At 43.7% G+C, this 22,899-nt stretch overlaps 1 protein-coding gene across 3 annotated transcripts in view; it reads left to right on the forward strand.

The window, feature by feature from the left end:
- The window catches only part of TANGO6 (transport and golgi organization 6 homolog), a 242,128-nt gene that overhangs the window by 113,002 nt on the left and 106,227 nt on the right, over positions 1 to 22,899 (forward strand). For 2 of the 3 annotated variants that reach the window (XR_010110278.1, XM_003814560.5), the window contains exon 15: positions 17,556 to 17,696. Coding sequence is in view for 2 of the 3 variants with exons in the window: in XM_003814560.5 (XP_003814608.1) it covers positions 17,556 to 17,696 (141 nt within the window). In the remaining variant the exon portion in view is untranslated. Of the gene's footprint in view, positions 1 to 13,329; positions 13,402 to 17,555; positions 17,697 to 22,899 lie in introns of all 3 variants that reach the window. The other variant, XM_055100397.2, reaches the window with a different exon arrangement.

Here is a 22,899-nt window from a genome sequence, read left to right on the forward strand (position 1 = left end):
TAAGAACCTGCATTTACTGTGAGGGCATTTGCTTGAAATTAAGCTGTGGGTTTCATGGCTTTGAAGGGCAACGTTGCAGAAATGGAAGCCCAGACCAAGTTTGAAGTAGGAGTCTAACAGAAAGCCCTCCAACATTAAGCTTAGACCCGCTAAGGAATACGCCTCCAGGTGTACCTTCAAGTACCTTCACCTGTTCCCAAGGGTCTGGGAGTAGACTTGTCTTGGCACTAAGCAGAGCAGGAGGGAATAAGGAAAGAAAACCTCTATCTGAGGCCAGCCACAGTGGCTCATGTCTGTAATCTGAGCACTTTGGGGGGCCGAGGCAGTTGGATCACCTGAGGTCAGGAGTTTGAGACTAGCCTGGCCAATATGGTAAAACCCTGACTCTACTAAAAATACAAAAATTAGCCAGGCGTGGTGGCAGGCACCTGTAATCCCAGCCACTCGAGAGGCTGAGGCAGGAGAATCACTTGAACTCAGGAGGCAGAGGTTACAGTGAGCCGAGATTACGCCACTGCACTCCAGCCTGGGCGACGGAGTAAGTCTCTGTCTCAAAAGAAAAAAAGGAAAAGAAAAAGAAAACCTGTATTTGAGAGGTTATGATCACGGAATGGACCTCTTCTGCTGACTTGCTTTATTGGGATTCAGGAAATCTCAAGCAGGGAATTAGAATTTAAAATGTTTCTACACCTGTAGTGTCTATAAGAGTCTTGCAGAAATGAAAGCATATCTCCTATGGAAGAAGGCCCCTTCATCCTAGACCTCGAAGAATCCTCATTGTCATTTTTTATTTTTACTTTAATTTTTAAATTTTTTAATAATTAAAAAATATTTTATTGCGGTTTTATGTGTGTGTGCATGCACGCGTGTATAGCAACATAAAGTTGGCCATTTTAATTATTTAAAAATCTACAATTCAGTGTCATTAGTTGTATTGATAATGTAGTCATTATCACTATTTCTAAAACTTTCTCATCAGCCCACACAGAAACTCTGTAACATTAGGCAATAATTCCCCATTTCTTCCTTCTCCCATATAATTATTTAAGGCTAATAATTAGTACATAGTCACAAAATAACCAAGCATAACACTATTTTTTTTTTTTTTTTTTTTTTTTTGAGGCAGTGTCTCGCTCTGTCGCCCAGCCTGGAGTACAGTGGTGCGATTTTGGCTCACCGCAGCCTCCACCTCCCTGGTTCAAGCAGTTCTCGTGCCTCGGCCTCCTGAATAGCTGGGATTACAAGCGCCCAGCACCATGCTTGGCTAATTTTTGGATTTTTTAGTAGAGACTGGGTTTCACCATGTTGGCCAGGCTGGTCTCGAACTCCCAACCTCAAATCATCTGCCCACGTTGGCCTCCCAAAATTCTGGGATTACAGGCATGAGTCACCATGCCCAGCAAGCATAAGACTTTAGATGTTGGAATTGTCACATACAAATTATGAAGTAACCATATTTATTATATTTAGAGAAATACAAGATAAGTTTGAAAATATCTTCAGGGAAAAGGAAACAACAATTATCTAATAGATTTGAAAAATGAAATGGAATGTCTTAAAGTAAAAAGTAGAATAACTAAAATTAAAAATTCAGGCCACATGCAGTGGCTCACACCTATAATCCCAACACTTTGATAGGCTGAGGAGGGTAGATCATTTAAGGTCAGGAGTTCGAGACAAGCCTGGCCAACATGGTGAAACCCCGTTTCTACTAAAAATACAAAAATTAGCCGGGTGCAGTGGCAGTCCCCTGTAATCCCACCTACTTGGGAGGCTGAGGCAGGAGAATCACTTGAACCGGGAGGCAAAGGTTGTAGTGAGCCAAGACTGTGCCATTGCACTCCAGCCTGGGAAAGAAGAGGGAAACTCCATCTCAAAAAAAAAAAAAAATTAAATTAAAAATTCAGTGTATGAGCCGGGTGCAGTCACTCACACCTGTAATCCCAGCACCTTGAGAGGGTGAGGTGGGCAGATCACCTGAGGTCAGGAGTTCGAGACCAGCCTCAACATGGAGAAACCCTGTCTGTACTAAAACCACAAAATTAGCCGGGCGCGGTGGTGCATGCCTGTAATCTCAGCTACTCGGGAGGCTGAGGCAGGAGAGTTGCTTGAACCTGGGAGGTGGAGGTTGCACTGAGCTGAGATCGCGCCACTGCACTCCAGCCTGGGCAGCAAGAGCGAAACTCCGTCTCAAAAAAAAAAAAAAAGAGAGAGAGAGGAAGGAAGGAAGGAAGCAGGGGAGGGAGAGAGAGAGGGAGGGAGGAAGGAAAGAAAAGAAAGGAAAAGAAAAAGAAAAAAAAACCTCTTTTAATTGCAGAAACAGATTTTTAAGAGGCTTTCCCTCTATTTACAGATGTCCAGGATGAGCACAATGGCTTATACCTGTGATCCCAGCACTGTGGGAGACTGAGATGGGGGAGGATTACTTGAGACCAGGAGTTCAAGACCAGCCTAGGCAACATAGCAAGGTCCTGTCTCTACGAAGCATTTTTTAATATTTTAGCAGGGTGTGGTGGTGCTTGCCTGTGGTCCCAGCTACTCAGGAGCCTGAGGCAGGAGGATCATCTGAGGCCAGGAGTTCAAGGTTGCAGTGAGCCATGATCATGCCACTGCACTCCAGTCTGGTTATCAGAGTAAGACCCTGTCTCTAAATTTAAAAAAACAAGTGTCCTGTTATATCTCACTAAACACAGGATTTTAACCTGAGGGATTAATGTCAAGTTAACCCCTGTGTAGAACCCTACAGGGTGCCTGATTAGGTTGGATAACTCCCTGAAATTATTGGCAGAGGTGTTTATGTGTGTATTTTCATATTTTAGGAAAGAATTCTTTGGAAGAGTTTTACAGTAGTTCTGTTTGGTTTCCATGTGACACTACAGTTTTAAGTCCTGCATGTCATGTTTGCTCATTTCACAATGATCACTTTTTCCAAGCCACTGCTAGCCTGGAGCACCTATCACAAAGACTTGCCTAATCATGTCATCAAGACATCTGTTAGGGTTAAATAAGGAAAAAATGGGCCGGGTGCGGTGGCTCACGACTGTAATCCCAGCACTTTGGGAGGCCAAGGCGGGTGGATCACGAGGTCAGGAGTTCGAGACCAGCCTGACCAACATGGTGAAACCCTGTCTCTACTAAAAATATAAAAGTTAGCTGGGTGTGGTGGAGTGCACCTATAATCCCAGCTACTCAGGAGGCTGAGGCAGGAGAATTGCTTGAACCTGGGGGGTGGAGGTTGCAGTGAGCCAAGATCACGCCACTGCACTCCAGCCTGGATTACAGAGCAAGACTCCATCTCAAAATAAAATAAAATAAAAATAAAAATAAATAAGGAAAAAATGGAGAACTGAGGAAGAGTTTCCACCTTGCCTCTGTCACTGGCTGGTGCCCCAGACACAGGGCACATCTCCTAGCCCACCAAGCTTTTCTCAGGACACTTGGAGGATGTGAAAGATCAGCCCTGTCTTGCCAGAACTTTAGGCCAGGTGGCAACTCTCCGTGGAAGCCTTTGGCTTTTTCTAAACTAGTGAGAACCTGACAAGTCAGTCAGCTCTGCTGATTCTGCAGCTTTTCTTTGCATAGGCTTGAGGTGAAATGTCAGTAGAAAACTTAGGAGAAAAATAAACCTGAAGTTCAGGTGGTTCTTCTCCTACCTGGACCACCCATCTCAGGGTTTTTAGGAGGTGTGAGGAATGTTTTGTTTTCTTACCTAAATTTGGCTGACAGAGAAGTACCCATTATTTTCTTGGATATCCGAAGCCCCTCTTTTCTTTTTACTGGTAACTGTTTCTTTTGATAGCATAAAGAGAATATTTATGTGGTTTTTCACTCTTTGAAAGCTACATAAAGAAAATTAAATGAATGACGCCTGGCTTCTTTATTTCTTACCCGTGATCAGCTGAATTATAAGTTTCACTGAATGCTTAGGGCAGTGATTACTTTCAATGCAGCAGTAATTGCCGTTTTCTTTCCCTTCCTTCTTTATGCCTTCAGTCAGTATTAGGGCAGCTTTTTTTTTTTTTTTTTTTTTTTTTTCTGTACGTACTCCAGAACCTTGATCATCATGGTGTTCTTAAGGCACAGCTTTCCTGACTTCTGCTCTCTCACTCCTTCCCCTCTGGGATTCATTCACAGGTATTTGATAGAGGCAGCCCAGCACAGCTGACTGTAAGCTTTCCAGTGCTGTTTTTTAAATTATTTTTTATTTAATTATTATTTTTGTTTATTTATTTTATTTGAGACAGAGTCTCGCTCTGTCACCCAGGCTGGAGTGTAGTGACACAGTCTTGGCTCACTGCAACCTCTTCCTCCCGGGGTTTAAGCAATTCTGCCTCAGTCTCCCAGGAAACTGGGATTGCAAGCGTACGCCACCATGCCTGGCTAATTTTTGTATTTTTAGTAGAGACGGGGTTTCGCCATGTTGGCCAGGCTGGTCAAACTCCTGGCTTCAAGTGATCCATCCACGTCAACCTCCCATAGTGCTGGGATTACAGGCATGAGCCACTGTGTCTCCAGCTGTGTTTTTGGATTTGTTTTATTTTATTTGTTTGAGTGTAGTAGAACAAGAGATTTAGGGGGCTTGCAGTAGCCTATAAAGATGTTGTGGAGTGGAGGTGTTTGAGAATCACTGGTTAAAAAACTGAAACTCATTAAAATCCAAGTTCTTCATTTTCTTTCATATGGCTTTTCCGTTATCCCTAATGTTGGCAGCACCTCAAGTTATAATCATTCGTGAATTTCATTAACATCACTACCTCCCTTTTCCACATACTAAACAAAGATATCAACTAGGAACAAAGCAGTCCCTGTGAAGCCCAGCTAGCCGCAGTGGGGGATGCTGGCTGTGCATGTGGGATGCAGAGTTCCTCTCCTTATGCTGACCTTGGAGTCCATGAGAAAGATTTTTTTTGGAGTGAGGCTGACCTTATATACTTGAAACTGTGAAGTTTGCTATCTTGAGGGTTAGGATTTGCAAAGCTAGTATGATTCTGGTAGTTATTTTCTCCGCGGCACTGCTGCCAGGTGCGCTGTCATGTAGCAGAGTGATTGAGCATGCGGGTTTGCAGTCCTGCCCCGCCACATGGCAGCTCTGTCATCTTGGGCCATATTTTCACCTCCTTTCCTCAACTCTTTGTGCCTCAGCTTCTCTCTCAAGGAATTACAGTGGTATCCACTTCAAATGATTGTTGGGAACATTTATGGATGAATGCATGTAAAGTGCTTAGGACTGTACATGGCATATTGAAAACCTTCAGTATTAGTGTCTTTGCTGTTATGTTTGTATTTATTAATAATATTTCATCATCCAAATGGCTTCCACTAAATATGGCTGTCAGTAAATATAGATTATTCACATGTTTTTACTTTTTCCCCTCCAAAATGGGAATTAGAAAACACTTTAAGGAAATATATTGGCATCATCTTAGTGTTCAGATATATTATTTAGATCCTGATTTAAAGAGATAGACACTGGGTATGGTTCTTACAAATTTTCAACAAAACAGTCAATAATGGTTAAGAGAAGTGGTCAGGCACAAATAAATTTTCCTGCTGATTAAGATAATCACCAATCTGTAATTGTCCTCTCTTGCAGCTCTAAGTCACAAAGATAATAAAGAATTCTGAAGAGAAGAAAATATCACCCTTTAGCAGGATGCTTCGGTAGCTCTTTAGTCTAACCCTGTTTTTTCCTCAGGCCTAAGTAACATTCACTTATCCTGAATCTTTATAAATTTGTTGGGACCTGTTCACAGTTAACAAAACTTTGGAGCTTTAGAGAAGCTAAATATCAAATTGGCATGCCAGACGTAATCATTTACTCTAATTACAAAGACAGCCCAGCTATTCAGTTGAGTTCCCCATACTTCCTTTATTTAATAACCAACTTCCCCAGTTTGTGCAACTTCCTGAATTCTTAGAGCTGAAATTATTGTTAGCTTCCATCATAATAAAAGGTCTCACATGCGTAACAACTGAAGTATCCTGCTAAAGGGTGGTATTTCCTTCTCTTTAGAGTTCTTTATTATCTTTGTGACTTAGATCTGCAAGAGAGGACAATCAGACTGGTGATTCTCTTTTCTTAATCAGGAGGAAAACTTTATTGTGCCTTCCCACTTCTGTTAACCATCATTTGTTATTCTCTTTAATTAGAGCTTCCACTAGAGATTAATATACATTTTCATATTTTCTTTCTAGTTTTTTAAATGAACTTATTTTTATTGATTACTTTGAACATAGTCTTTAAAGAGTCAAAAAAGAGGGCCGATCACCTGAGGTCGGGAATTCAAGACCTGACCAACATGGAGAAACCTTTTCTTTACTAAAAATACAAAATTAGCCAGGCGTGGTGGTGCATGCCTATAATCCCAGCTACTCAGGAGGCTGAGGCAGGAGAATTGCTTGAACCTGGGAGGCAGAGGTTGTGGTGAGTCAAGATTGCGCCATTGCACTCCAGCCTGGGCAACAAGAGCAAAACTCTGTCTCAAAAAAATAATAATAATAAAATAAAGAGTCAAAAAAGCGGCCGGGCGCGGTGGCTCATGCCTGTAATCCCAGCACTTTGGGAGATCGAGGCGGGTGGATCCCGAGGTCAGGAGATTGAGACCATCCTGGCTAACATGGTGAAACCCTGTCTCTACTCAAAATACGAAAAAAAAAAAAAAATTAGCCTGGCATGGTGGCGGGCGCCCGTAGTCCCAGCTACTCGGGAGGCTGAAGCAGGAGAATGCCATGAACCTGGGAGGCAGAGCTTGCAGTGAGCCGAGATCATGCCACTGCACTCCAGCCTGGGCAACAGAGCAAGACTCCGTCTCAAAAAAAAAAAAAAAAAAAAAAAAAAAAGCTTGTCCTTGTGCTTTTTTTTTTTTTGAAACAGAGTCTCACTCTGTCACCTCACCCAGGATACAGTGCAGTGATGCAATCTCAGCTCACTGCAACCTCCACCTCTCAGGTTCAAGCGATCCTCCCACCTCAGCCTCCATAGTAGCTGGGATTACAGATGTGGGCTACCACGCCTGGCTAATTTTTGTATGTTTAGTAGGATTTCACCATATTAGCCAGGCTGGTCTTGAACTCCTGACCCTACAGTGATCCGCCCACCTCGGCCTCCCAAAGTGCTGGGATTACAGGTGTGAACCACCATGCCCAGCCCCTTGCCCTACTTTTTACACCCTAGTTCCAATCCCCAGAGATTGCCATCTTCATACCCCTCCTTTTTAAAGTAGTTTCTTCTAGTAATTATTTCTCTGTTTATAAATAAAATACTTACACAGACCTCTCTTGATTTAAAAAATTTTGGACATGACCTACTCACTTTCTACATGTTAGATGTGGACCTAGTGCACACACATAGGTGCACACGCATAGGTACACACGTGCTCAAACAACTTCTGCCATTTCCCATCACAACTTTTGGCTAAATCATTGGGCACTGTTTACTGCTGACCACGTTGATGTTATTCAGTGCTGAGCCTAGTGCAGTCGTCAGCCTTCCCTGCACATTTGCTTCCTTTTCTGTGTACTTACTGATATATTTTCCAAAGATCCAGCAACTCTATCATGCACATATCATAATTTTGCTCGAGTTTTGTTCTATTTACCCAGACTTCAGCCTTTGACACCTATCCCATTGTCTTTTTCCTTGGTTGTGGATTCATACCTTTTTTACACCTTGTCACTTTAGTGAGATTTCAGGAGAAAGAGGATGCAAATGTTTGTGGTCATTCTGCTATGTTAGTTGCAAATTCTTTTTACTTTCAAAGTAGAACAGCTGACTAGCTGTTCTACTTTGAAAGACAAAATTTGTTAAAATGTTTTAAACATAAATTTTTAAATTTATCACAGATTTTTTTTAAATTTTATTTATTTATATCATTCAAAATTCAAAATATTCCCAACACAGAGAAATGGTAAACATTTGAGTGATGAATATGCTAGTTACCCTGATCTGATCGCTATATTATATCTATTGAAACATCACCATGTACCCTATGAATATGTGCAATTATTATTTGCCAATTAAAAAATTAAAAGTAAAAAAATTTTAAACTTACTAAAAGATACAAAAATAAAAAGTCTCTCTCTCTCACATTTATCCCCTTGTCACCCAGTTTCCCTCCCCAGAAATAATCAATATTATTAGTTTCTTGAGTATCCTTCCAGAATTATTCAATGAGTGTATATTTCCCCTTTGTACACAAATAGTTGAATAGAGACGATTTTGCATCTTGCTTTTTACTTAACAATAGCTCTTAGAATTCATTTCATGACAGTTATTTAAAAACATATTAATTTTTTTTTTTTTTTTTTTTTTTTTTTTGAGACAGAGTCTCACTCTGTCGCCTAGGCTGGAGTGCAGTGACGCGATCTTGGCTCACTGCAACCTCCGCCTCCTGGGTTCAGGTGATTCTCCTGCCTCAGCCTTCCGAGTAGCTGGGATTCTAGGGATGCATCACCGTGCACAGCTAATTTTTTTTTTTCAGTAGAGACGGGATTTCGCTATGTTGGCCTGGCCAGTCTCGAATTCCTGGCCTCAAGTGATTCTTTCACCCACCTCAGCTTCTCAAATGCTGGGATTACAGGCGTGAGCCACTGCACCTGGCCTTATTCATTTTTTAAATGGATGCCTTATATTCCACTGTATGAATGACCATCACTTAATTTTCTGTTGATGCAAATTTGTTTCCAGTCTTTTCTATTATGAATAGTGCTACAGTGATGATTTTGTACATAAAGTGATTTCCTGCTGTGTTAATATACCTATTAGGATAGATTTCTAGAGTAGAATTTCTGGCTTACCACAGAATTTAGACTTTTAAATGTAATACACCATTTTCTTATGAATGCAAGACATTCTATGAAATGCAAAATACTTGATTTTCTTTTTTTGTTTGTTTGTTTATTTTTTGAGATGGAGTCTCGCTCTGTCACCCAGGCTGGAGTGCAGTGGCACGATCTCAGCTCACTGCAACCTCCATCTCCCTGGTTCAAGCAATTCCCCTGCCTCAGCCTCCTGAGTAGCTGGGATTACAGGTACACACCACCATGCCTGGCTAATTTTGATTTTCTTTTTTAATCAAGTAATGGGTTACAATTCATTTTCCCCCTCTTTCTACTCTCACCCTGCAGGGGCAACCAAAACAGATTCGGATACAAAAGGAAGCTGATATTCTGCTCTTGGCAGTGGATTTCCCTTTATATTTAAGATATGCTATATTATTTTCTTCCTTTCTCTTCTATTTTAAAAACCTGCCAAGCGTGGTAGCTCACGCCTGTAATCCCAGCAATTTGGGATGCCAAGGCAGGCAGGTAACTTGAGCTCAGGAGTTCAAGACCAGCCTGGCCAACATGGTGAAACCCCGTCTCTACTAAAAATACAAAATTAGCCAGGTGTGGTGGCATGCACCTGTAATCCCAGCTACTCCGGAGGCTGAGGCAGGAGGATTGCTTGAATCTGGGAGTTGGAGGTTGCAGTGAGCTGAGATTATACCACTGCACTCCAGCCTGAGACAGAGCAAGACTCTGTCTCAAAATAACAATAATAATAATAAAATTTTTAAAATAAGAAATAAAAACCTAAAAGGGCAGATATGAAATATTTTCTTATAGTTTCTTAATAACAACTTTTTGAGATATAAGTCACATACCATACCATTGATCCACTTAAAGTGAACAATTCAGACCGGGTGTAGTGGCTCACGCCTGTAATCCCAATATTTTGGGAGGCTGGGGAGGGGGGATCACTTGAGTCCAGGTGTTTGAGACCAGCTTAGGTAACATAGTAAGACCTCGTCTCCACAAAAAATAAACAAAATTAGCCATGTGTGCTGGCACACACCTATAGTCCCAGCTACACTGAAGTGAGAGGATAACTTGAGCCTGCGAAGTTGAAGCTGCAGTGAGCTGTAATTATACCAAAGCACTCCAGCCTGGGCGACAGAACAAGACTCTGTCTTAATAAAAAATGAGGCCGGCTGCAGTGGCTCACGCCTGTAATCCCAGCACTTTGGGAGGCCAAGGCAGGTGGATTGCCCAACCAGACCAACATGGTGAAACCCCATCTCTACTAAAATACAAAAAATTAGCCGAGTGTGGTGGTGCGTGCCTATAGTCCCAGCTACTTGGGAGGCTGAGACAGGAGAATCATTTGAATCCGGGAGGCAGAGGTTGCAGTGAGCTGAGATTACACCACTGCATGCCAGCCTGGGCAACAGAGTGAGACTCCATCTCAAAAAAAATAAAAAAATAAATAAATAATGAAATAAACAATGCACTGGTTTTTAGTATATTTTCAGAGTGTGTAACCATCGCCACAGTCAACTTTAGAAGTTTTTAAAATTTTGAGACAGGGTCTCCCTTTGTCACAAAGGCTTGAGTGTGGTGGTGGTGTGCTAGCTCACTAAACCTTGAATTACTGGGCTCAAGTGACCAACTTGCCTCAGCCTCTCAAGTAGTTAGGACTAGAGGCATGCACCACCATGTCTGGCTAATTTTTTTTTTTTTTTTTTTTTTTTGAGACGGTCTCGCTCTGTCACTCAGGCTGGAGTGCAGTGGCACGATCTCAGCTCACTGTAACATCTGCCCTCTGGGTTCAAGCAATTTTCTTGCCTCAGCCTCCCAAGTAGCTGGGAATACACGTATGCACCACCATGCCCTGCTAATTTTTGTATTTTTAGTAGAGACGGGGTTTTGCCATGTTGGCCAGGCTGGTCTCAAACCCCTGACTGCAGGTGATCCACCTACTTCAGCCTCCCGAAGTGCTGGGATTACAGGTGTGAGCCGCTGTGCCCAGCCTATCTGGCTAATTTTTTAAATTTTTGTAGAGATGGGGTCTGGCTGTGTTGCCCAGGCTGGAATTTTAGAACAATGGCCCCCAACCTTTTGGGCACCAGGGACTGGTTTCATGGAAGACAATATTTCCATGGACGGGACGGTGTTGGGAGGGCGGGGATGGTTTCAGGATGAAACTGTTCCACCTCAGATCATCAAACTTTCCATTCTCATAAGGAGCACACAACCTAGATCCCTTGCATGTGCAATTCACAATAGGGTTCACACTCCTGGGAGTATCCGTTGCCTCCAATGATCTGACAGAAGGCAGAGCTCAGGCAATAATGCTCCCTTGCTGCTCACCTCCTGCTGTGTGGTCCCGTTCCTAACAGGCCATGCCCAGTACCAGTCTGCAACCTGGGGGTTGGGGACCCCTGTTTTAGAATGTTGTTATCACCCCAGAAAGAAACTTCGTAACTATTAGCAGTCACTCCCTACTTTCTCAAACTACCACAGCCCTAGGTAACCACTAAATCTACTTTTCCTATGTAGAGATTTGCCTATTCTGGACATTTCATTTCAATGGAATTATACAATGTGTGGGTTTTTGTGTTTCTTGTAGTTTTGTTGGCAGAAATATCTGTGAGTTTCAAGTGAGTAGGTGGTTTTCCGGGTTGCTGTGGGTATTTTGGGAAGTTGTTATCTGCCCAGGAGAAATGAGGCAGGTTAGTTTTGAAGTAGGAATGGCTTAGCAGTTCCCTGGGATACAGCCAGTTAGCAAAGACATTTTAGAATTAGACTGACTTTCCTGTTAATGCAAGAGTACTAAGTAAAAGTACACGACACCCAAACTCCTTTTGCTACTCAGAATCACTGAGTAACACGCTGTGGGATCATCTTGAAGTCAACACTGTTTTGCTCAAAATATGTGTGTGGCTTTCAGGGAAGTCTTGGGGGGAAGAAAAAAAAACAGTTATTTTACAAAGTTGACAGTCTGTTTTGTTACATGTAGTTATCGTAATAACATTTTTTTTTTTTGAGACAGAGTCTCACTCTGTCGCCCAGGCTGAAGTGCAGTGGCGCCATCTCGGTTCAATGCAACCTCCACCTCCTGGATTCAAGAGATTCTCCTGCCTCAGCCTCCCGAATAGCTGGGACTACAGGCGCACGCCACCACGCCCAGCTAATTTTTGTATTTTTAGTAGAGACAGGGTTTCACCATATTGGCCAGGCTGGTCTCAAATTCCTGACTTCGTGATCCACCCACCTCAGCTTCCCAAAGTGCTGGGATTACAGGTGTCAGCTACTGCACCTGGCCTTTTTTTTTTTTTTTTTTTTTTTTTTTGGTGAGATGGAGTTTTCACTCTTGTTTCCCAGGTTGGAGTGCAATGGTGCAATCTTGGCTTACTGAAACCTCCACCTCCCGGGTTCAAGTGATTCTCCTGTCTCAGCCTCCCAAGTAGCGGGGATTACAGGCACCTGCTACCACGCTCAGCTAATTTTTTGTATTTAGTAGAGAGGGGGGTTTCACCATGTTGGTCAGGCTGGTCTCGAACTCCTGACCTCAGGTGGTCCACCCGCCTCGGCCTCCCAAAGTGCTGGGATTACAGGCATGAGCCACCGCGCCTGGCCACCTAACATTTTTTTAGTTACGTTAATTCACCAATATTCTATGCACTGCCTCCAAAAAAAGTTCAGAATGCGTCTGTGAACTCTTCCCAGTTTGGATTCACTTTTACCTTCTCTATATCTCATCTGTTGCACCACATCCTAAAATGCATAGCTAGTTTCCTACGATCGGAGCAGAAAGAGGTCTCTCTCACACAATCCTTTGGGTCTCATTACCAAAGGGATTGATGTGTGATGTTTTCTTGAATCTTGTGCTGACCCAGAAATTACCCCATTTTCAAGTCACAAAGGAATTATCAAGTGTGATGGGCCCATGGTCATGTGAAGGTTATGGCCGTGCTTCCACAGAGTGTCTAAGTACAGAAAGTTTTTTCGAAATAAATAAAAACAAGCACACAAAATCTCATCCCTTTCATTTTTATACAGTCTTAACCATCATGTATGACTCTCTTCACTGCTTGGTGGGTAAAGGGGGAACTGCTCTTATTCTCCAGGGATTTATAAACTCATAGGTGGCACCTGTATCCTAGAAGGTAAAACTCAAACAGCCAGCCATTTGGCAGCCGTCTGTGGAACAGGCCAGCAGGAAGATAAACAATTGCTATTAGATCTGGGACTGTGGGAAGCAAGGAAACCGGGCTTTGCTTTGGCAACCTTTTTATGGAAGACTGGGAGAACTAAAAGCTCCCTAATGAGTTTAAAGTTTAGCATTATAGGAAAAGCAAAAAAAAAAAAAAAAAAATCTGAAAAATCATTGTTAACCAGAAAAAGGGTGTGTTAGGATTATTTTAATTGAAAAACAGTCCAACTGGCATGAGCATTAGAGGGTGTTTATTGGCTTTTCTATCCAGAAAGTCGAGTGGGTGGAGTACACCTGGGTCCCGGAGCTGAAAAGATGCCATCGGGTCTCTTCTTCTTCTCCCTCCCTCTCAGGCTGGCTCTCCCTCTGTGTTGGTGTCATTCTTGTGTGGGCTTTTTCCACATGGTGGCCACTGGCAGCTCCAGGTTAGTCTCTTCAATGGGTGGTGGGGAGGGGAATTTATCTTTCCCCGTAGTGTCAATGTGGGTTTCAGGATCGAATCTCATTCCCTGTTCCTGAACCAGTCATGGTGGTGGGGATGGAATGGAAGATCCTAACTGGCCAGCCTGGGATACAAGTTCACACCTGGAGGGGGAGAAAGTGGGTATAGTTAGCCCACTCAAACCACACAGACTGAGAGTAAGAAAGGGATATTTCTCCAAAAGAACACCATGGTGGTGTTGTTACCAGAAGAGAGAGTAGATGCTAGGTGTAATCACATGTCTGCCCACTACAGAGAGGAAGTCCAGAGCTCATTTGGCCAGGATAGTATGTTCACAGAAGTAAATGACTGTTCTCTGCTAAAGACTAATGAGAGAAAATAGGAATAAACAACAGTAAGGGCCCGGCACGGTGGCTCATGCCTTTAATCCCAGCACTTTGGGAGGCCAAGGCAGGTGGATCACCTGAGGTCAGGAGTTTGAGACCAGCCTGACCAACATGGAGAAACCCTGTCTACTAAAAATATAAAATTAGCCGGGCATGGTGGCACATGTCTGTAATCCCAGCTACTCAGGAGGCTGAGGCAGGAGAATCACTTGAACCCGGGAGATGGAGATTGCAGTGAGCTGAGATCACGCCATTGTACTCCAGCCTGGGCAACAAGAGAAAAACTTCGTCTCAAAAAAAAAAAAAAAAAAAAAAAGACTATGTTAAACAACAGTAAGAGGGACTTTAGTAATAGGTTTCAGAAAAGCTAGAAATAGATCAAAGTTTTATAAAGCAAATCCCATTTTTCCACTGTTTTCCATTGCAAAGTCATGACTACATTCCTAAAAGGAAACACCCACCAGATTTTCTGAGTTGAGAACTTCTGATTTTAGAAAGTAGCTATGGGCCGGGCGCAGTGGCTCACGCCTGTAATCCCAGCACTTTGGGAGGCCGAGGAGGGTGGATCACCTCAGGAGTTCGAGATCAGCCTGGCCAACACGGTGAAACCCCGTCTCTACCAAAAATACAAAAATTAGCCAGGCATAGTGGCAGGCACCTGTAATCCCAGCTACTTGGGAGGCCGAGGCAGGAGAATTGCTTGAACCGGGAGGTGGAAGTTGCAGTGAGCCGAGATCAAGCCATTGCACTCCAGTTGGGTGACAGAGCGAGACTCCATCTCAAAAAAAAAAAAAAAAAGAAAGTTATGATAGCTGCAAATCTGTAATATATACCAGGCCTTGTAATATATCAGTGATATAACACCTGCCAGAATTGCAGTTGTGGAGGTCTTTTAGAAGTTGGAGGCTATTTCTGTTTTTCTTTTTTTGAGACCTCACTCTGTCACCCAGCTGGAGTGCAATGCTGCAATCATAGCTTACTGCGGCCTAGAACTTGTGGGCTCAAGCAATCCTCCTGCCTCGGCCTCCGAGTAGCTAGGACTACAGGCACACATCACCACACCTGGCTAATTTTTTTAAAATTATTTTTATAGAGATGGGGTCTCCCTATGTTGCCCAGACTGGTCTCAAACTCCTGGCCTCAAGTGATCCTCCCACCTCAGCCTCCCAAAGTGCTGGGATTACAGGTGTGAGCCACTGCACCTAGCCCCCTCTTCTTTCTCTTAGCAAACAATTCATTTACCCTTAGGCCTCAGACATTTTTTTCTTTTTTTCTTTTTTTTGAGACAGAGTTTCACTATTGTTGCCTAGGCTGGAGTGCAATGGTGTGATCTCGGCTCACTGCAGCCTCTTCCTCTGGGGTTCAAGCGATTCTCCTGCCTCAGCCTCCTGAGTAACTGGGATTACAGGTGCCCGATACCACGCCCAGCTAACTTTTTGTATTTTTAGTAGAGACGGGGTTTCACCATGTTGGCCAGACTGATCTTGAACTCCTGACCTCAAGTGATCCACCCACCTCGGCCTCCCAAAATATTGGGATTACACGCGTGAGCCACCGCGCCCAGCCGATGCAGACATTTTTTTCTATGCTACAATATTCCATAACTCCGTGTTGAACCTCCAAGGACTTCTTCATCATTTTATATAATAGAGTGAACTACAACTACAGTGTCACATTTTGGCAACAGTGTTGTGCCACAGCCTGAATCTCTCTTAAGAGCAGAGCTTCTGCTTGCATAAGATTAGAGCCCATCTTAGGACTGAAGTCCTAAGATGGACTCTGGATTGGAGGTGTGGTTTAGGACCACATGCAGAGGTGCAGGCTTAGGACCACATGCAGAGATTTCCCAGGCTTTTTGGAAGCAAGAAAAGATGGGGGTGGGGAGGGCAGAAAGGAGGATGGGCAGACAGGTGCAGCCCTCAGCAGGTGCTCCGCCTTCACAGCTCAGCAGATGCGGCGGATAAGGCCAGTGAAGAGTGTGGATGTGATTTAGAAGAGAATGGAATCACAACCTATAACATAAAAAAATGCACGTAGACTTTGCCTGCAAGGCTGTCAGTTTAAACACGAGAATGGTAAACTTAGATGAAAAATAAATATAGATTTCTCAAGCATTTATATTACTTCTTCCCCATCCTCTCTTTCTTAATTCCTGAAATTTATATCAGGACTGTATATTTGAATCCTGGTTACTCATCCATCCATTCATCCATTCATTCATTTAGCAGGTAGTTACTGAGCACGTGACACGTGCTAGGACTCTTCTAGGCATTGGGGATACAGCAGGGAACAAAAGAAAATCCTTGACTTTATTATAGAGTTCACATTCCAAGGAGGAGAGCAGACAATAAGGAAATACACAACCTGTCAGGTGATATTAAGTGCTAAGACAAATGAAGCAGGGTGAGAGGAGTAAAGAGTGGCAGGGGAAGGAGGGTGCCGTTTTATATGTGACAAATGTGATCTGTGAGCAGAGACATGATAGGGTTTGGGAGCAAGCTGTGAGGCCACCAGGAGGAGCAGCAGCGGATGCAGAGGGGAAGTGAGGCCGACTCCTCCGGGCCAGGATCACTTGGCCTACTGGAGAACAGCAAGGAGGCCAGGAAGCAAGGGAGAGTGTTAAAAGATGAGATCAGAGAGAGAACAAAGGAAGGCGGGGGATGGGGACTGCTCATATTCAGGGAAGAAGGGAAACCACTGAGGGGTCTGGGCAGAAGCATGAAGGGGCCAGACTTACGATTCAAACCAAATAGCTCCATCTGCAATGGATGAAAAAGGTAGAAGCAGGGAGACCAATGAGGGGATTATTGGAGAAACCCAAAGCAGAGTTGATGGGCCAGGGTGCTTGGGGTAGAAGTGGGTTCTCATCCTGGAACCCCTATTTCTACTTATTTCTTCTTTACTTTTTTTCTTTTTCGTCACTGTTCTTTATAGTGTGTAATCTTTTTCCTGTTCTCTGCTAAAGACTAATGAGAGAAAATAGGAATAAACAACAGTATAGACATGAATGGTAGAATTTGTAGTTATATAGTTTTGAGGCCAACCAGGGGTTTTGTTCTGGATCTGTCTGGTCATCTCTCACCTCCCTGCCACCCCTAAAAAGGTTGCTGAGTATGGGGCTGGGCTCAGATTATGATAACACTGTTCCAGGCTACACATTTAGAAGGCGCTGCTGTGGATGGGAGAGAGGATCAGCAAGTCCTACGAAGGGGGGACTCAGGGTCAGGGTCTTCCCTATTTCTGTTGATTAGGAAACTCAGCCATGAGCTTAGATCTAATATTGATCATGTCCAGGATGCTCTGAAAGTGTTTCCTTGTGGAAATTGCTCCCATCACTGGCAGTTCCACAGAGGGAAATTATATAGGAATGGAGAACTGCAGCAAAGGCAGGAGGCATTGCCTGGATCATAGAACGTCGGTGCTGGGAGTGACCTTAGAGATCGTATCAGGCTGGGACTAGGCGAACTGCAGCAAAGGCAGGAGGCATTGCCTGGATCATAGAATGTCAGTGCTGGGAGTGACCTTAGAGATCCTATCAGGCTGGGACTAGACAAACGCAGGAGTCTCAACTACCAGGCCCATCTTCGTTCCACTCACTATGCTGACTCTCCAAACAATAGGCAGCCCTTGCTGGGAGAGCTTTAGAGATGGTTTTCAGCATCTCTGTGTTCATCCCATCACAGGGTGACTGGTTTATTTGCCTTTTGATCCTAAACAGTAATGAATCCTTTCTTTTTGTTTTCAACCCCAGGGGTTGCCCTGCTGTCAGACGTCTATCCTGAGAAAATCTTGCCGGACTTGTTGGCTCAATATGACAGCAGCAAAGACAAGCACACACCAGAGACCAGAATGAAAGTCGGGGAAGTCCTTATGCGAATCGTCAGGGCATTAGGTGAGTTTTCTTGTTCCATCCACCTGGAAAAGGGTGGAGGATCAGTGTGACTTTGAAACCAAAATGTGTGTACCTGGGGGCTTGTTACACTAGTGTGGTGAGGGTAGTTTGAGGGCTGGGATGTACCCATTTAGGAATTTAGGAAATATTACGATGTCTACTATGAGACTGAAAGCAACAATGTCCTTTTTCTTAAACCTGCCTAGTCTCTCGCCAGGTGCAGTGGCTCCTGCCTATAATCCCAGCACTTTGGGAGGCCGAGGCAGGTGGATCACCTGAGGTCAGGAGTTCAAGACCAGCCTGGTCCACATGGTGAAACCCTGTATCTACTAAAAATACAAAAATTAGCTGGGCGTGGTGGTGTACGCCTGTAATCCCACTACTCGGGAGGTTAAGTCAGGAGAATCGCTTGAACCTGGGAGGCAGAGGTTGTGGTGAGTCGAGATCGCGCCACTGCGCTCCAGCCTGGGCGACAAAATGAGATTCCATCTCAAAAATAACAACAACAGAAAAAACTGCTTAGTCTCCTTCCCCGGGAGCTGTGTTGGGCCCTGATTTTCAATGGAGCTGGAATTAGAAGTCTCACACTTGAGCAGCAGCAAGCACAAAAAGAAGAGGAATGTCAGCTGGGCACCATGGCTCACACCTGTAATCTCAGCGCTTTGGGAGGATCACTTTAGGCCTGGCAGGAGTTCAAGACCAGCCTGGGTAACATGGCAAAACCCCATCTCTACCAAAAATTAGCCAGGATTGGTGGCACACACCTGTAGTCCCAGCTACTCAGGAGGCTGAGGTGGGAGGATCACCTGAGCCTGGGAGGTCGAGGCTGCAGTGAGCAATGATTGTACCACTGCACTCCAGCCTGGGCAACAGAGCGAGACTCAGAAATAAAGAATAGGAATGTCAAGCAGGGAAGGAAGAGTGCTGACTCTTGCTGAATGTCTACTGCATGCCAGGTTGTCCATATATATAATCTCATCTAATTCCCCAACAAATCTTGTAAACAGGCTGTTACTAAACCTGTTTTACAGATAAAGAAACTGTAGCTCAAACATTTTCAGCAATTTGTCCAAGACTCATTCAGCTGGTAAGTGATAGTGCTGAGAACTGAACCACCAACTTGAAGGAAGTTACTCTAGGCTGTATAAGCTGACAATAGTAGTTAAGGGATAGGCTCTAGACTTACACTGCCTCACTTCAAATCCTGAACTGCCGCTGCTTTTTTTTTTTTCATGGTAGAGTTGGGGTCTCACTATGTTTTCAGGCTAGTCTCAAACTTGTGGACTCAAGCAATCCTCCCACCTCAGCCTCCCAAAGTGCTGGGATTATAAGCATGAGCCATTCTGCATCTTATTGGCTGTGTGATCGGGGAAATGTTTCTTTCTTTTCTTTTTTTTGTTTTTTTCAAGACAGGGTCTTACTCAGTCACCCAGGCTGGAGAGCAGTGGTGCATTCATGGCTTACTGCAGCCTGAACCTCCTGGACTCAAGTTATCCTCCCTCCTCAGCCTCCCACATAGCTGGGACTACAGGCATATGCCACCATGCCCAGTTAATTTTGTATTTTTTGTAGAGGCAAGGTCTCACTATGTTGCCCAGGCTGTTCTCAAACTCCTGGGCTCAAGCAATCCTCCTGTCTCTGCCTCCCAAAGTGCTGGGATTACAGGTGTGAGCCATCGCGCCCAGCTGAGGGGAATGTTTCTTAACCTTGGGTGCCTGAGTGTTCTAATGTGTAAAATGATGATATTATGGGTTTGGTTTTTGTTGTTGTTGTTGTTATTTTTGCAACAGTGTCTCCCTCTGTTGCCCACATTGGAGTTCATTGGCACGGTCATGGCTCACTGCAGCCTTGACCTCTTACGCTCAAGGTATCCTTCTACTTCAGCCTCTTGAATAGCTGGGACTAGAGGTACATGCCACCACACCTGGCTAATTTTTGTATTTTTGTAGAGATGGGGTTTTACCATGTTGCCCAGCCTGGTCTTGAACTCCTGGCCTCAAGCAGTCTTCCCACCTTGGCTTCACAAAGTGCTGAGATTACAGGCATGAGCCGCTGCACCCAGCCAGAATGAGGATATTAATAACACTTAACTCATAGGGCTGTTGTAAAGATTAAATAAGGTAATTCTTACAGTGGTATTTGGCATACAATAAGGGCTCAGTAAAATTTTATTTTTGCCTACGCAAAAAAGATTTAAACATTTTTTAAAGATTAAAAATGAAGGAAAACAAATATTTTTTGCTGTTTATTGAGTGCTCATATGAAGCTAGGAGGTGGGACCCTAGGGAACAAGGACAAAGAAAACAATAGTTCATTCTGAAGAGAGAGGTTAAATTAAGATGAATTTCTCCATAAGCCAGCAAGTACACTTTGAATATTTTTATACTGGGCTATATAACATAGAATTGAGAGAAGATTCATTTATTTAACCTGTGCTCCATAGACTTAACCATTAGCTGTCACACTGAATATCACTAGAAGCCTTAAAATAAGGCAAATCAATCATACAGGTGAGAGCCAGTGGTGTACAGTATCCATTTGAGCCAGCTAGCGGCCATATTGAATTTTGAGAATGAGGTTCCGTTTTAGGGCTGTGTTCTTGTCATGCATGGCCTATATCAGATTGTGTTATAAAGTATAGCTGTTGGTGGTTAATATTTGGCTTAATAACAGTGCCACACTTCTTTTATTCTTTAAGTTATATCAGCACTTCTTAGGTACTGCTGTATTTGTCCTTGGCTTTTTAGTAATTCCATTATATACTCACTAGCCTATTATCTAAGGCAGAAAAAGAAGATATAATCTCAACTTCAGCTTGGGCAATTTGTCTGTGAGCTATAGTAAAACTTGTAAATTTTACTCTTTATCTGGTAGGGGAAGATTTTGGAGAACAAAGTGGAGGTGGGGTAGCTTTTTGCCACTTGCATCAGGAGATCACACTGAATTCCTCCTTCATCAGCACTTCAGAGGATTTATAGAAATTCCATATAGCCATGCACTGTTTGTATGGACATAGCCCTTAATTTTCCTAATTTCTAGGTGACTGTTCTGGCTAAGGATGATAGAACCTAGGTCTCCAACCACTTAAATCCTGTATCAGTGAAAGGAGAATTACTTGAGCGTGAAATTTATTTATTTATTTATTTATTTTCTGACCAATGGATTCATGTCACAGAGAGTGAAATTTATTTATTTATTTATTTTTTTGTTTTGTTTTGTTTTTTTGAGATGGAGTCTTAGCCAGGCGTGGTGGCTCACGCCTGTAATCCCAGCACTTTGGGAGGCCAAGGCGGGCGGATCACGAGACCGAGACGACGATCAAGAGATCGAGACCATCCTGGCCAACATGGTGAAACCCTGTCTCTACTAAAAATACAAAATTAGCTGGGCGTGGTGGCACGTGCTTGTAGTCCCAGCTACTCAGGAGGCTGAAGCAGGAGAATCTCTTGAACCCGGGAGGCAGAGGTTGCAGTGAGCTGGGATTTCACCACTGCAACACCAACCTGGCAACAGAGCCAGATTCCGTCTCAAAAAAAAAAAGAGATGGAGTCACCCAGACTGGAGTCCAGTGGTGCCATCTTAGCTCACTGCAGCCTCTGCCTCCTGGGTTCAAGCGATTCTCCTGCCTCAGCCTCCCGAGTAGCTGGGACCACAGGCCCATACCACCACGCCCGGCTAATTTTTGTATTTTTAGTAGAGACAGGGTTTCACCATGTTGGACAGGCCGGTCTCGAACTCCTGACCTCAGGTGATCCGCCTGCCTTGGCCTCCCACAGTGCTTGAATTACAGGTATGAGCCACTGCACCCAGCTGAGAGTGAAATTTAAAAATACATTTTTTTCTAAGGAGAAAGATGAACTTTCTATATTTGCCTTAGTTCTGAATTTGGATCTAAAACATGCCAGACAAGTACACCATTATAATAAATCATTCTCTCATAGTAGGTGTGAAGGGTGTACCACTGGGATTATCAGAGCTGAGAAGAATATAAACCATACATAGACAACATCAACATAACATGTATTTTCTCTGGTAGACCTCTACCTTTGGGATGATAAACACTAAAAGTACATATTTCAGAGTCCCCATTGGCCAGTCCAAATCATTTCCTGGGGTGAAAGTGGAGGTGGGGATGAAAGGCTGGATAGAGTTGAGGTGAGGCCTTACTCCTCCTTACATAGTCTTATAATTAGCCCAATTTCCAAAACAGCCTTCTGGCATTTCAAAGCAAATTCCACTAATTCTCAAAGTTCCCTTCTTTCTGTAGCCTACTCTTCAGAGTGTCCAACTGTAAACATAGCCTTAGCTTTAACTGCTAGTTTCTGTTTCACATCATCAACTTGTCCTGGTGCATAGATGAAGTGGTGTGTTGAAATCCTTTGAATAACATTAAAGCCCAATTTGACAACATAGCCAATATTCTTTGTTTTCTAGTGTTGTGGAAATGCTGTGAACAGCCACTTGGTAAAGCTTCTCTAATAAGTCCCCTAGTTCCATCAGCCTAGGCCTTGCTCTCTCCCCACCCCTACCTCTTCTCTGCAGTGGTGGGAGTTGGTGGGAGAATGCGGCCCACCTGTGGGAGCAGGGTGCAGTACACTATGTTACCTCTCTGCATCATGCTAGTTCCCTAGCCACACCTACTTGTCTTCCTGCCACTAGATCATAGTGCAAAATCAGCAGGAGCTTTTTTTCTTCCCATTAAAAAAAAATTGAGGTAATACATATATACAGTAAAGTATATAAAGTATATGAAATTTTTTTTTTTTTTTTGAGACAGGGTCTCGTTCTGTTGCCCAGGCTGGAATGCAGTGGTGCGATCATGGCTCACTGCATCCTTGGCCTGTCAGTCTGATCTGCCTCCCTCAGCTTCCCAAGTAGCTAGGACCACAGGTGTGCGCCACCATACCTGGCTATTTATTAAATTTTTTATAGAGATGGGGTCTCGCTGTGTTCCCCAGGCTGATCCCGACCTCCTGGGCTCAAGTGATCCTCCCACCTCCACCTCCCAGTGTGCTGAGATTAAGGCGTAAACCACAGCACCCAGCCTGAAGTATATGAATTTTTTTTTTTTCTTGAGATGGAGTCTTGCTCTGTTATCCAGGCCGGAGTGCAGTGGTGTGATCTTGGCTCACTGCAACCTCCACTTCCCAGGTTCAAGGGATTCTCCAGCCTCAGCCTCCCAAGTAGCTGGGACTACAGGCAC

This window comes from Pan paniscus, chromosome 18, assembly GCF_029289425.2.
Source record: "Pan paniscus chromosome 18, NHGRI_mPanPan1-v2.0_pri, whole genome shotgun sequence".
Classification (NCBI taxonomy): domain Eukaryota; kingdom Metazoa; phylum Chordata; class Mammalia; order Primates; family Hominidae; genus Pan; species Pan paniscus.